The 16,101-nt window shown below is 41.1% G+C and overlaps 1 protein-coding gene across 1 annotated transcript in view; it reads left to right on the forward strand.

Moving 5' to 3' along the window:
• Window positions 1–16,101, forward strand: part of LOC113219768 (heat shock factor 2-binding protein-like) — a 61,271-nt gene that overhangs the window by 3,531 nt on the left and 41,639 nt on the right. Inside the window, exon 3 of the mRNA XM_026447465.1 lies at window positions 7,605–7,708. Coding sequence (XP_026303250.1) covers window positions 7,605–7,708 — 104 coding nt within the window. The remainder of the gene's footprint in view (window positions 1–7,604; window positions 7,709–16,101) is intronic.

Consider the following 16,101-nt stretch of genomic DNA (forward strand, 5'->3'; position numbering starts at 1 on the left):
CTTTCTTTCTTTCTTTCTTTCTTTCTTTCTTTCTTTCTTTCTTTCTTCCTTTCTTTCCTTTCTTTCCTTTCTTTCCTTTCTGTCTTTCTGTCTTTCTTTCTTTCAGACTGAGTCTCACTTTATTGCCCGGGCTAGAGTGCAGTGGTGCCATCTTGCTCACTGCAACCTCTGCCTCCTGAGTTCAAGTGATTCTCCTGCCTCAGCCTCCTGTAGCTGGGACTACAGGAATGTGCCACCATGCCCAGCTAATTTTTGTGCTTTTAGTAGAGATGAGGTTTCACCATGTTGGCCAGGCTGGTCTCGAACTCCTGATCTCAAGTGATCTGCCCGCCTCAGCCTCCCAGAGTGCTGGGATTACAGACGTGAGCCACTGCACCTAGCCAAGAAATGACATTTAATATTTCAGTACTAGAAGAGTAAAATGAATGGGTAGTCTCTTAGACTTGATAATTGGAAACTTGATACACTATTTACAGATATTTTTGGTTGGAATAGAAATGTTATATTAGATAAAACACTTGCATAAGAAACAGAATCTTTTGGGTTTATTTTTTGCTAACTCTTGTGTGACCTAGAAGTCTTTGGTCTTCTGTGAGATGTATCTTGGCAGTGACGTGAGGTCTCAGGTGGCGACATGGTTGTTGTAAGTATGTGTTTCATTTTAGCTTCTTAAGGATAACTGATTTTGACCAAATATAAAAATGTAAAGACCTCTGCCAACTTGGGAGTTGTTTTTGCCACCTTAAATCTAAATGGCACTCAGCAAAGAATTTCAACTGGCCATCTTTTCAGAAGGTTGCCCTATATTACAGTTATTACCAGATGCTAGCTTTGCTTTTTAAGACATACAGAATATTGGTTTATCTTATTTTCATGCTGTAAGGCAGAGGTCAGCAGACTTTTTCCATAAAGTGTCAGACAGAAAATATGTTAGGCTCTTGGGGTCATACGATATCTGTTGCAGTGACTCAGTTCTGCCGTTACTGCCTGTGTGGAAGCAGCCACGGGCAATATATTTAATTCGAAGGAATTCCACCTCTCTGGGTTTGTGATCTGAAGCAGGAAGTTTTCTCTTCTTGGAACACTGGATTCGACACCTCACTAAATTCTAGTTAAGGTGCTAAATTTTCCTCATGAACACTACATTTGAGTAGCCCTTACTGCCTCATTAAACAGGTTACTAGTGAGTAGCTTTTGAATGCGTGTAAAAATTGTCAGTGAAACTTGGAAGAACTTGCATTGTGGCTTATTTTGTAGCCTGCTGGGATGCTGAGGACCTTGTTTTGAGAACTGAGCACCCTGCTCTGGAGGGTGCTTACATAGCTCTGTCTTTTCTGGCTCCATAGCATTGCCAGGGACTTTGAAAGTGCCCATGGTCAGCCAGGGACGGTGGCTCACACCTGTAATCCCAGTACTTTGGGAAGCCAAGGCAGGCGTGTCACCTGAGGTCAGGAGTTTGAGACCAGCCTAGCCGACATGGTGAAACCCTGTCTCTACTAAAAAAAAAAAAAAAGTACAAAAATTAGCCGGGTATGGTGGCACAGGCCTGTAGTCCCAGCTACTCACGAGGCCGAGGCAGGAGAATTGCTGGAACCCGGGAGGCGGAGGTTGCAGGGGGCCGAGATTGCACCACTGCACTCCAGCCTGTCTGTCTCACTTGGCCACAGAGCGAGACCCCGTCTCAAAAAAAACAACAACAGAAAAAGAAAGTGCCTTGGTCACATGGGAGAGAAGGAAGACCTTGGCTTTTATTTATTTTGATCTTAATCACTGAGAGTCAATTCACTTTTCAGTAACAAATTTGAGTCCTTATTGCATCCAGTCTTACTATACTAGTTTGTGAGATGATAAAGACAAGGCTGGGAGCTTGCTTTTGACAAAATTTAGTGGGGAAACCAGACATTTTAATAGAAAACTATAATAGAAATTTTCTATGGCACGCATGTGTTACATGTACTATAGTATGTTTAGTTAGTCCCTTAACAATGAACTTGGTCAGTGTTATGATTTTTTCCTTTTGCCTTAGGCTCCAGTATGTCTTGGCATGGCACTGTTAACCAGTTCCATCTTTATTTAAAATTTTGGACTGGGCACAGTGGCTTGTGCCTGTAATCCCAGCACTTTGGGAGGCTGACGTGGGAAAATTGCCTGAGGCCAAGAATTCAAGACCAGCCTTGGCAAGATGGCAAGACCTCATCTCTACAAAAAATTGAAAAATTAGCTGGGTATGGTGGCACGTGCCTGTAGTCTCAGCTACTCAGGAGGCTGAGGCAGGAGGATTGCTTGAGCCTAGGAATTCTAGGTGGCAGCGAACAATGACTGTGCCACTGCACTCCAGCCTGGGTGACAAAGTGAGACCCTAGCTGTAGGAAAAAAAAAGTGAAACATTAAAGTTTTGCTTATTAGGGCATTTTTTATATATTTTTTAAAATATTGAATTACAGTGTTAAAAAATATGGGCTACTGGGCATGTTGATACTCCCTTAAATTTACATCCAAAGCAAGTGGCTTACTCTCCTCATCCTAGCCGGCAGTGCTAGTTCAGTGTTTATTTGATAGCGTGTGTAGTGGAGGTGGCAGAAGGTAGGTTGTGGGGGCTCTGGACTCTGTTGAAGAGAATTATGTGTATTCTAGCTGGTCGTCAGCTTTGCCTGACTCATACCTGAGCTCTGGCTCCCTGGACATGGTCTGCAGCAGAGCTGTGCCTCATTCCTCTGCCTTGCAGCTCTCCCTCTTTCTCTGCCTTACACTTGTGTCATTTAGAGGCCAGAACCTTGGAGGGTTTTCGTGCACACTTTAGTGCTCCCTTGTTCTGAAACACTCCTTTCTAGGTATCTTCTTCCCTTTCTTTCCACCCTGGTGACCCCGGACTCTGTGGTTTTACTTCTTAAACTGGGCATCCCCAGGTTTCTGATTGAGGGCTGGCTGCCTGGTGCTGTGTAGCCCTGCCTAAACCTCAATATATTTGCCCTCTTTATCTAAAAAAAATTCTTTTTTTTTTTGAGGGGGGGACAGGGTCCTGCTCTGTCACGCAGGCTGGAGTGCAGTGGCTGGCACCATCACAACCCTGCAGCCCTTGACGTCCCCGGGCTCAAGTGGTTCTCTTGCGTCAGCCTTCTGGGTAGCTGAGACTATAGGCATGTGCCGCCGTGCCTGTCTAATGTTTTTTTTTTCTGTTGTTGTTTGTTTTTTAATGAAGAGATGGGATATTTTTGTGTTACCCAAGCTGGTTTTGAATTCCTGGGCTTAAGCAGTTCTTCCCATATTGGCCTCCCGAAGTGCTGGGATTACAGGCATGAGCCACTCCTCTTCTTTCAAGGGGGTACTTCTCATTTTCTGCCTGCCTTTGGCTGCTTTCCATTCCCCTTAAATGGTTCCTATATTTTGTTCAGAATTTGTGATTCTCATTAGTGGGATGGTTAGTCCAATGCAAGTTATTCTGCCATTGCTGCAGCTATTTTTTTCTGGAATAAGTATTTAAGGCTGTGTGTGTGTGTATATTTCACTAGCATCACAAGTTTTATTTTTGTATATTCATTCTTGTTCAGTTGCCCAATTTTCCTCATAATTTCTTTGACTTACTCTTATAGAAGTGTACTTTTAATTTTCTTTTTATTTTTTTTTGTTTTGTTTTGTTTTGTTTGAGACAGAGTCTCCCTCCGTCAGGCTGGAGTGCAGTGGCGCGATCTCAGCTCACTGCAAGCTCCACTTCCCGGGTTCACGCCATTCTCCTGCCTCAGCCTCCCGAGTAGCTGGGATGACAGGTGCCTGCCACCGCGCCCGGCTAATTTTTTGTATTTGTAGTAGAGATGGGATTTCACCGTGTTGGCCCGGATCATCTTAATCTCCTGACCTCATGATCCACCCACCTCAGCCTCCCAAAGTGCTGGGATTACAGGTGTGAGCCACCGCGCCCGGCCACTTTTCTTTCTTTTAAAATTATATTATTTTTAATTATTATTTTTGAGATAGGGTCTTGCTCTGTCACCCAGGCTGGAGTGTAGTAGCACTATCACAGCTCATTGCAGCCTTGACCTCCTGGGCTCAAGCGATCCTCCCACCTCATCTGCTCCAGTAGCTGGGACCACAGGGGTGTGCCATCATGCCCAGCTGTTTTTATATTTTTTGCAGAGACGGGGTCTTGCCATGTTGCCCAGGCTGGCCTCCAACTCTTGAGCTCAAGCCGTCTGCCCACCTCAGCCTCTGAAAGTGTTGGATTATAAGCATGAGTCACTGCACTTAGTCTGTTTTCTTTTCTGTTAATGTAGCTACCTCAGCCTTCTCTTTCTTCTTTTTTCATTAGTATTGGATATATCTTTTCCTATTCTTTTACTTTCAACTTTCCACAAACTTTTTTTTTTTTAGAGTCTCACTCTGTTGCCCAGGCTGGAATGTAGTGGTGCCATCTCGCTTCATTACAACCTCTGCCTCCTGCATTCAAGAGATTCTCCTGCCTCAGCCTCCCTAGTAGTTGGGACTACAGGTGCCCATCACCACATCTGGCTATTTTTCATGTTTTTAGTAGAGACAGGGTTTTGCCACGTTGGCCAGGGTAGTCTTGAACTCCTGGCCTCGAGTGATCTGCCCGCCCTGGCCTCCCAAAGTGCTGGAATTACAGGTGTGAGCCACCACTCCTGGCCCCTTTCCGGAGACTTTTGTTTCAGGTGTGTTTCTGTGAAACAGTCCATGGTTGCATTTTGTTTTTCCTTTAACAATCTATAATCTATGCCTTTTAATAGGAATATCCTGTTCATTAACATTTGTGATTAATGAAGTGATTGGATTTATTTATTCTGTCATATTTTGTTTTTCTTTTTATTATGATTTTTCCGTTATCTTTCCTTCCCTCCTTCCCTTTCTCCCTTGCTTCCTCCCTCCTTCCCTTCCTCCCCCCCTTTCTTCCTTCTGTCTCTCCCTTCTTCTTACTCTTTTTGTTCCTTTTTTATTCTTTCTTTCAACAGGGTCTTACTCTGTTATCTTTCTTTCAAAGTCACTAAGTTCTGAGTTCATTTTATTCTTTTAGTGTCTTGAAAGTTTACCCTTGTGTCTTTCAGTGATAGCCCGTTTTTTAAAGCATGATTTGATGCATTTGGTATATGTGAAAGTAATTAAAGTCTTTCTCACCTAAACAGTAGAAAGATCTTAGAATGCTCTAATATTTACATCCTGGATTACATGGATTCATGGACTGTATCTTAGCTCTGTTGAAAAGTTTCAAAAATCCCATAGACATTTTAATGACTGCTTTTACCCCCCAGTGTTCAGTGTTTACTTCTGTACACTCACATCCCTTTAGTTACTCCCTCCTTGTATCTCAGAACATTCTTCTGACGTCATTTTCCTTTTTCCGAAGTCTGTCCTTCCAATTCTTTTAGTTCAGATCTGTTTGTTTAAAAATGTCTGAGATTTTCTTTGACAGTATTTTTACGTTACCTCTTTTGTTGAAAATCTTTTTGCTGGGTTTACAACTCTGTTTATTATTTTCTCTTTATACTTGGTAGATATAGAGAGCCTAGCTTTTGGTGTAATTACTCTTTTATACGTAATATATCCTTTCTCTCTGGCTGCTTTACAAAATGTCTTTAATTTTCTAAAGTTTGGTTGTGATGTGTGTAGATTTGTATTTATTTTTTATCTTTCTTGAGATTTATTTGCGCCTCCTGAATCTGAGGGTTTATATTTACTCATTTCTGGAAAATATTTTTGAAATATTTTTTTCCTTCTTTCTTTCTGTTCTTTCTTTGTGGACCCTGTTTGGAAGAATGTTGAACTTTTCATCTTCGCCTCCTTGTACTTCAACTTCTCTTTCATCTGTTTTTTCTTTCTTGCTGTAGTTTCTTAAGGTCTGTTTTTCTCTTTAGTATTTCTCCTTTTCCATGTGTCTAATTATCCTTGAGTTTTACATTTTAATTATTGTTTTCCTTTTTTGTAAATTCTGCTGTTATTTTTGAATTGGCTGGTTATTCCTAATAGTAATCCTAGCTTCTCGATTATATTTTTACTTTCTTTTAAAATTATCTTCACCCATTAAACATATCAGTTTTCTGTTTTGCAGTTGATACTTCTAGTATCTGAAAAATTTTTGGTTCTAGCCCTGTTATTGGTTCTTTGTGCTGGCTGTTACTTACCTGGTCTTCTTTTTCTCATGAGTCATATTATGATTTTTGTTATGAACTCTCATTTGCTAGTATGTATTTGGGGGAATTATTTGAAGACAAGGTTGAGGATCCTTCCCTTTAATGTCCAGGAAGCTGGGGGAGCTTCTTTCCCACTCTGTTTTATATTAAAATTACTGGCCTGGGGATTTTGAGGCCTGCCAAAAATGTGAATTCATGCTAAGCTTGAAAGTTTCCTCTCTTCTGGTTTCTGCAGGGCCTGTGAACTGAATGCCCGTGTTTCTCTGAGGCTTTTCCCTCTGTCCCTCTGCGTGAAGCCACTGTAACTGAAGCTCTAGTCTTTTGGAATCGCAGCATCTTTTGCACTTTCCTCTGAGATTTTGTGCTCTTACTTTGTTCCTGATCACAGGTGTTTTCCTTTCATTTCTTGCAAACTCATTCTTTATTTCAAAGGCTTTGCAAAAATATTTGTCTAGCCTTTTTATTGCTCTGCAGTGTAAAGTGTTTGGGTTCTCTGTATTTTGCAGTATTTACAGAAACTGAAGTCCTGTAGTTTCTGACTTTCACTGGACTCTGCATTGCCAGCCATGGTTCAATCCTGAAACAGCTTGTAAAGTCCTATCCTATTCAGTAAACTGCTCTGTTGGTTGTGAGGGATGGTTGGGTTGTAGTACTCTTTGTTCCTTGTACTGTGATTATGCAGTCCTGTGGCCTGACCTGGCTACCTGGATGTCATGTGTGATGTTCATTGAATGAAAATATGTCATTAGGTTTTAGATGGCTGAATTGAACTTTTTTTTTTTTTTTTTTTGAGACGGAGTCTCACCCTGTCGTCCAGGCTGGAGTGCAGTGGCCGGATCTCAGCTCACTGCAAGCTCTGCCTCCCGGGTTTACGCCATTCTCGTGCCTCAGCCTCCCAAGTAGCTGGGACTACAGGTGCCCGCCACCTCGCCCGGCTAGTTTTTTGTATTTTTTAGTAGAGATGAGGTTTCACCGTATTAGCCAGGATGGTCTCGATCTCCTGACCTCGTGATCTGCCCGTCTCGGCCTCCCAAAGTGCTGGGATTACAGGCTTGAGCCACCGTGCCCGGCCTGAATTGAACTTTGAGAGTACAGTACTCTTACAAATTGAGAGTAACCTGTATATTAATGCAGGATTGGTCATAAAAGAGATGAATCAATAAATATGTTTTGTGAGGTTTCCCGTGGGACCCTCTCTGCATTCGAGACTCTTGATTATGTGAGCCTATGAAAGGCGGTATTATGTGATATCATTGCTGAAGTTTCCCATTTTCCTGTAGCCTCACATAGACAGATATTACTTCACATACGTTATATTACCATGCTCATTTTCCAGATTGTAGAATTGGACATCTAAAATGTGAGGGAATATCTAAATACGTTAAGTTCCTCTTAACTAGGAGATATGTTTAGGGTGAAATGTAGTGTGGATGGAGCATTCCAACACCTTTTTCTTTTACATTTCAGGCTGATGCTGATGTCCCTGTACAATGTAAGCATCAATTTGAAAGGCCTGAAATACATCAGCGAGAGTCCAGGATTCATCCCGTTGCTGTGGTGGCTTTTGAGTGGTAAGCGGGGTGGTTATCTGTACAGCTGCTTGTATGGTTTATGCAGTAGTCCTCCCTTATCCACGGTGGATACGTTCCAAGCTTCCTAGCAGATGCCTGAAACCAGAGAGAGCACCAAACCCTCTATATATACTATATTTTTAAACATTCATACATCTGTATGATAAAGTTTAATTTATAGTTAGGAATAGAGATTATCAACAACAATAAAATAGAACAATTATAATAATAAGCCAGCACCGCTACTCTTGTGCTTTAGGGCCATTATTAAGTAAAATGGGGGTTACTTAAACACCGGTGCTGTGGTACTACAGCAGTTGACCTCATAACCTAGATAGCTACTGAGTGACCTAAAGGGCGCATAGCATATGCTGGAGAAAGGGATGATTCATGTCCCTGATGGGATGGAGTGGGATGGCAGCATGAGATTTCATCATGCTACGCAGACTGGTTTGCAATTTAAAACTTAAGAATTGTTTATTTCTGGATTTTTCCATTTGGTATTTCCAGACCTTGGTTGACTGTGGCTGAGACTGTGGAAAGTGAAACTGCAGATAAGAGGGGCCTACTGTATACCTGTTCTTCTGTAGCTGAAGGAAATTTTAAAGTATTAGAAAGTAGGATTGATTATAAGATGTTATTTCTTTTTAAAAAAGTCAAATTTTAGAAAATTCCTTCGTATATTAGGTTTACGCTAGTTCTGTTTCTGAAGTATTGCTTTCAATTTGGATATGATTTACTGGTGTCCCTACAACACAAAGAAAAATTGTCTTATAAAACAGCTGATAAACAGCATCAGCCTATCCCATTCTCTATTAACAGCACAGTGCTATATGTGGGTATGCGGCTCTGTCAGATAAGAGAAGACCCATTGTTAAATAATTTGGGTAAAAAGAAATTGGAAAGACTCCACAGCTCTGAAGGGAAGTACACATGTAGAGTTTGTGTGTGTTTTAAAATTTCGTTAAAAAGCTATCTTTACTGCAACCTTTCCTCTTCACCCTTAACTACCAATCTAACCTAAAGTTCTGTCCCAATTTCATCATAATTTTTAGCACTGTATGTTGTTTAATGAGTATACATTTGACCCATGTATAAAAATAAATTAATTTTCCTTATTTTTTCGTAATTCAAATTAACCTCTAATTTTTAGTGTCAGTTCCATTTGGGGGTGATTGCTTTTTTAAAATAATAGCTTCATTGATGTATAATCAATATGTAATAAGTTGCATATATTTAAAGTGAACAATTGATAAATGTTGATATAAATGTCTGCCTGTAAAATTATTATCACAATCAAGGTAATGCACAAACCCATGACCTCCAAAGGCACTTTGTGCCCCTTCGTGGTCCCTCCTCCCTGCTCCTCTCCCTGCCTTCCGGAGAGTGACTTGCCTCCTTTCTGCGCTGTAGTTTTCATTTTCTCTGATTTTACGTAAGGGGAATCATAGTTTGTATTCTTTTTTGACGAGCTTCTTTCACTCAGCATAATTATTTTGAGATGCATCCATGTGTCTATTAATAGTTCATTAGTTTTTATTGCTAAATAATATTCCATGTTGTGGATATACCACAATTGGTGTATTCATTCAGCTAGTGATGGACATTTGGGTTGTCTCCAGCTTTTGACTACTGTTCATAAAGTTGCTGGGAGCATTCTTGTACACGTCTCTGCATGGGCATATGCTTTTGTTTCTCTTGGGTAAATACCTAGAAATGGGATCTCTGGGACATGTGGTAGGTGCATGTTAGTTTTTATGAAACTGCCACCCTTTTTTCCGAAGTGCTTGTACCATCTTACATTCCCAGCAGCAGTGTGTTAGTGTATGGTCATTCTCTTAAATTTTAGACATTCCAGTAGGGATACCGTGGTACTTCACTTTGGTTTTAATTTGTATTTTTGTTATAACTAATGATGTTGAGTATCTTTTCATGTTTTGCCATTCATGTAACTTCTTTGATGATATCTGTTCATATATTTTACTTATTTTTAAAAAATTGCATAGATTCTTACTGAATATTGAGAGTTCTTTGTGTTTTCAGTTTGTGTCCTTTGACAAATGTGTTGGAAAAATAATTTTTCCCAGCTAGTGGCTTGTCTTTCATTCTCTTAAGAGCATCTTCTGAAGAGCAGAAGACCTATCTTAATTGTAATAAAGTTTATAATTCTTTTTCTTCGAAGAATCATGCTTTTGTTGTAGAAATTTTTTCCTAGATCGGTGTCACAAAGGTTTTCTAATGTGTTTTCTCCTAGTAGTTTTATAGTTTTGCATTTCACGTTTAGTTATGTGATTCATTTTGAATTGGTAGCTGTTTGTGTGAGAGTTTTTTTGTTGTTTTTATTTTTATTTTTTGGTTTGTTTTTTGCATAAAGTTTTCTATCTAGTTGATCCAGTACCATTTGTTTTGAAGACTTTATTCTCCAGGAAATTGCCTTTGCACCTTGTTGACAATCAGTTGACAATACATGTGAAGGTCATTTTGGATTCTGTTGTGTTCCAGTCATCTATTTTTGGATCATTATGCCAATACCATGCTTTATAATAAATCTTGATAGCTTTATAATAAATCTTAAAGTCAGGTAGTATAAATCCTCCGACTTTGTTCTTCTTTTTCAAGGTTGTTTTGGCTATTTTTAAGCCCTTGGCCTTTCCATATGAATTTAAAAATTAGCTCGTCACTGGCTACCGAAAAGAATCCTCTTGGAATTTTTATTGGGATTGTGTTGAGTCAACAGTTCATTTTGAGGGAGTATTGACACTTTAGCAATATTGACACTTATAATCCATGAACACAAGTGTATATCTTCATTTATTTAGATATTGTCGAGACACAAGGGTCTGTCCTGTTTCTTCATGTGTTAAGAGCAGAGGAACTGACCTTTGTTTCTGGCTAGCTTTTCAAGGATGTGTGTATAGCAGACATCCTTAGAGGACAGAGATGCAGTTTCCTTCCAGAGCAAAAAGGGTATGTTTGTTTATATCTATGTAGTAAAGATAATGTTTCCCTCTAGGGCAAAGTTCAGCCAGAGCTTGGGGTTCCTCTCCTGTGACACAGCCACACAGCATGTGTGTGGCCTTGTGGAACTGGATCTTAAACTGGCATAAACGCTGCTGCTCTGGCTATGGCTGTTGCTATAACAAGTTCTTGGTCTCAGACTCAAGAGTTTATGTCTTCTGCCAGCATCTGTAAGACTCTAGCATGCTAGCTTGTTAGCTTGCAAGTCGGGTAAAGCCCTAGACCTTCCATAGTTTGAGGGCAGGTCCAGGGGGCTATGCTTGTACTCCATTGATAACACTTACCCACCAGGGTTGGATACTTGACCAGACAGCCTTTTCCTCTCAGGAATCATAGAATCAGAGGTGGTTCCTAGACATGACCTATAAGGTAACTATCTGGGCTGGCTGTTATGGGCCATGAGCAAGCAGACATTGTCAGTTTATGGGAGAGGATGCTGGTGGTGCCAGGGAGAGGTAATTAAATAAGAATACCTAGTACTTCTTGAGTACCAGTCATGGTTTTAAGTGCATTATGTTTGTTACATTTATGTCTCTCAGTACCCTGTAAGGTAAGTATTGTTTCTGTATCATAGATGAAGAAACTGAGGCACATAGAGGTGAGTAAGGCGCCAGGGTTATATAGCTGTGGGGTGGGGGTGGTGGAGCTGGGATCTGAGACCCCGACCGCCTGGCTCCAGACCCTGTTTCCTAACCATTCTACAGGACTGCTGCTCAGGAGGACACGTCTCCGGGGTGGAAGCCTTAGTGCTGGATGACTTCTTATTTTACTTTATTTTTTTTGAGATGGAGTTTTGCTCTTGTTGCCCAGGCTGGAGTGCATTGACGCAATCTTGGCTCACTGCAACTTCTGCCTCCTGGGTTCAAGCGATTCTCCTGCCTCAGCCTCCCAAATAGCTGGAACTACAGGTGCCTGCCACCACACCTGACTAATTTTTGTAATTTTAGTAGAGACAGCGTTTCACCATGTTGGCCAGGCTGGTCTCAAACTCCTGATCTCAGGTGATCCACCCGCCTCGGCATCTCAGAGTGCTGGGATGACAGGTGTGAGCCACTGTGCCGGGCCAGTGCTGGGTGACTTCTCACGTTTAGTTGACATTAGGTCTGGCTTTGCTTGACTTCTGAGTCAGTTGCCCTGAAACAATATGCCCATCTCTACTTAGGCTAATGCCCATCTCTACTTAGGCTAATTTGCAGCCAGTAATCCTATTTTCTCATAGAAAGAAGAGTTGAGGCTAAATGTTCTCAATGGCCCTTTTAGCTCTGGTCCTCTGGAAGTGTCTGGGGCTGAGTGAAAATTGTGATGAGTTTAATCTTAATTTATGCAGCTCTGTCTGTGGCAAGCAACCCAGGTTCCTGCCACTCATCAGAGATTGTGTTCTCTGACTCAGGTGGGCTTTTCCTGCTTAAGCTTTGGGTTATGGATAATATGAGGTGTTTGTTAAGTTGTGTTAATGCAATCTTTTTGCTTCTGGGACATCATCCCAGGCTTTCTTTTCCTTTCTTTTTTTTTTTTTTTTGAGACAGAATTTCACTCTTGTTGCCCAGGCTGGAGTGCAATGGTGTGATCTCTGCTCACCACAACCTCCACCTCCCGGGATCAAGCAATTCTCCTGCCTCAGCCTTCTGAGTAGCTGGGATTACAGGCACACACCACCACGCCCAGCTAATTTTGTAGTTTTAGTAGAGAAGCGGTTTCTCCATGTTGGTCATTTTGTTCTTGAACTCCCGACCTCAGGTGATCTGCCCGCCTCAGCCTCCCAAAGTGCTGGGATTATAGGCGTGAGCCACCATGCCCAGCCATCCCAGGCTTTCTTATCCATGAAGATAATTACTGGTTCTTTCAACACAGTGAGCACAGCCCAACCCTCATAAATTCATTTCTAGGTTGTCTTACTTTAGAATCATTTGTTCCAAAGTCAAACAAAACAAGATGTGTTTAAGCCTAGGATGTTTGACTCCTCAGTTATGTATGGGATTACTTTAAATTTTAAATGATAGAATTTCATATGTGTTTTAGAAGGTGAATATACAGTTTACTATAGAATAGGAAAATAGGAACAAAAATAGTTCTTGGTGCTTGGTGGTGGTGCTGGTGGTAGTGGGACTGTTCTCAGAATTTAGACTGTTTTCAGAATCTAGAATCATAACTGCTTAGGACTAAGAGATAATTTGAAAACTGGCTTCCTCTATTCGTTTGCTTTTAGATAGATCTGGTTTATGAAAATATACTGGACAGATAAGAATCTCTTCTAATTTTTAAAAGATCGAGGAAAAGGAGAATTATTTGAACCCAGGAGGTGGAGGTTGCAGTGAGCCAAGATCATGCCACTGTACTTCAGCCTGGGCAACAAGAGTGAAACTTCATTAAAAAAAAAAAAAAATAGATCGAGGAAAAAAAAGATCTCATTATCCCTTTCAGTAATCAGTTCCTACTTTTATCAATTTCTGTTAAGAAATTTGATATATTTTAATAAGAACATGAGCTTTGGACTCATTCGACCCAGATTTGAATTGCAGCTTTCCTGCTTGTGAACTTACCTAAACTTTTAGAATCCTGCTTTTCTGATCTATAAAATGAGAATTTCTACCTCAAGGATCTTAATGTATATTAAAATGCAATAGTGTTTAGGCCAACACCTAATGTCTTACATAGGTGCTAGTTTTCCTCTTTTATTTCTAATCTAAATATCTCGTGCTTTCGGGATAAAAAACTTGAAATGAAAAAAAAAATCTCATGCTGCAGTGAAAGCTCATTTTCTTTTGTTTGCTTGCTCTAAAGGTGGCAGGTTACTTTCAAGTATCTAGACTTCTCTGATTCAGAGTATGAGACCAGTTGCTATTAATCATCCCTGACTAAATCGTCTTGTTTCCTTTAACCTTTGCTAGATTTCATTTGTCTTCCCTTTGTTCAACTACATGGCTGGCTTTTTCCCAGACTTTGTCCACATTCTTCACATTCCTCTTCAGCCACAGAACTGGCATAGAACTCTAGCAAATGGCCGATGAGAACAGAGTGTATCGAGATGGTGGCCACATGTTACGTAACTGTTAATGCAGACTAGTATTGTGATCACAGGAAACTGCACTTCCTACCATGTTTTCAATGCTAAAAAGGCAGATAGGCGGTTATTTCTATCTTACATCTATTTGGCTTCTCTGAGTAACACAAAGCATTGATCAGGTTCTACCAGATTTGTGTCTTCAACCCAGACCTCTGTCCCAAGCTCTAGCCTCATAGATTGAACTGTCTACTTGATATCTCCACATGAACATCTAATAAATGTTCGCATTCAGTGTGTTCAGACTAAACCCCTAATCTTCCCTCACACCACATTCTAATCTCTGTTGATTACAATTCTGTTTTTGTAGTGTCTCAGACTTTTAAAAAACCTTCCAGTGATTCTTGACTCCTTTTAATCTCTTACACCTACATTCAGTCTGTTAGGAAGTCCTGATGGCTCTGCTTTCAAAACATCTTCAGAATCTAGAATCTGGTCATCAGCTAGCGCTTTTACTGAGGTTTTTTTTTTCTGAGACAGAGTCTCGGTCACCCAGGCTGGAGTGCAGTGGCGTGATCTTGGCTCACTGCAACCCTCCGCCTCCTGGGTTCTAGCGATTCTCCTGTCTCAGCCCCCCAGTAGCTGGGATTACAGGTGCCCGCCACCATGCCCAGCTAATTTTCTCACCTGGTTTTGAGCCACCATCACCTTGGGTTGAGAGCTTCCTCTAAGTCTCCCTATGTTCCATCCTTCCAGGCCATGAATTGGGAGCCAGGGTTATGATGGAAAAATTCCTGACCACCTCTCCTTACTGAACAGTCAAAATGCTGGGTGAGACGCAAAAAATTTTTACTTATTTGGTACAGTGTCTTGCAGTGTCACCCAGGCTGGACTGTGGTGGAGTGATGCTAGCTTACTGTAAAGTCAAATTCCTGGGCTCACGGGATCCTCCTGCCCCAGCCTTCTGAGTAGCTAGGACTACAGGCATGCACCACCATACGTGGCTAGTTTTTGAAACATTTTTTGTAGAGACGAGGTTTCACTATGTTGCCCAGGCTGGTCTTGAACTCCTGGTCTCAAGTGATCCTCCTGCCTTGGCTTCCCAAAGTGCTGGGATTACAGGTGTGAGCCACTGTGCTTGGCCACAAAAAAAAAAAAAAAATCTATATATAAAATATTATATGCAATATATAATATGTAATATATAATTATATGTAGCATATATTACATGCAATATATATGTGATATATGCAACATATATTAGATGTAATATATGCAACATGTATTAGATGTAATATATACAATATGTAATACATAATATATGTAATATATAATAGATAATAGATTACATGTGATATATATGCAATATATGTCATATATCACATGTAATGTATATACACACACACATACCTAGAGCATGAAAGTCAAGTGAAAGTGGGAGGACAGAGAGGTTAACAGAGAAATTAGCTTCTTGCTTTGAGAGTATTTTTCAAACTTGTCCTTTAGTTTCAATGGCTCCCAGGGTGTGGGGGATAGGAGACAAAGCCCCGGTCCCACCTCAGGTGAGTAGCCTGAGAGGAAACTCCCAAGGGTATTTCCCAACAGTGTAGGGGTAAACTGAAGATACTCGCTTAATCCTGTGGTTTTTTTAGGAAAATTGTTTTGACTTTTAGCATTGAGTGTAGTGGTGGAATAATCTCTTCTGAGAATTAGTAGGCTGGTTTTCATGCAGGTTTGAAGCTTTTATTCAAACCACGTAGGTGGTCCCTAAGAGAGTTAATTTTTGTAGCAACTTGATTGGACTATGAGATGCCCAGACATTTGGCCAAACATTAACTTTGGGTATGTCTATGAGGATGTTCTGGTTAAGATTATTTGAACATTTGAACCAGGAGACTGAGTAAAGCAGATTGCCTTCAGCTAGGTGTGTGGCTCTCATCCAGTCAGTTGGAGCCCCAATAGAATAAAAAGGCTGAAAAGCTTACTGTTTGAGCTGGGATGTGGGCCTTTTCCTGCCTTTGGACTCAAACTGAAACACCAACTCTTGAGTTTTGAGCCTGCTGACTTTCACACTGGCACTACACATTGGCTGTCCTGAGTCTCCGGTGCGTAGACTGCAGATATTAGGACTCCCTCATCTCCCTCAGCAGGCCCTTCATCTCCCTCAGCAGGATCTCATATCCTGAAAAAGGTCCTCATCTCCCACAACAGGCCCTCATCTCCCACAACAGGCCCTTATCCCCCACAGCAGGCCCTCATCTCCCACAACAGGCCCTTATCCCCCACAGCAGGCCCCCATCTCCCTCAGCAGGCCCTCATCCCCCACAGCAGGCTCTCATCTCCCAGATCAGGTCTTGATCTCCCTCAGCAGGCC

This window comes from Piliocolobus tephrosceles, chromosome 19, assembly GCF_002776525.5.
Source record: "Piliocolobus tephrosceles isolate RC106 chromosome 19, ASM277652v3, whole genome shotgun sequence".
NCBI lineage: Eukaryota > Metazoa > Chordata > Mammalia > Primates > Cercopithecidae > Piliocolobus > Piliocolobus tephrosceles.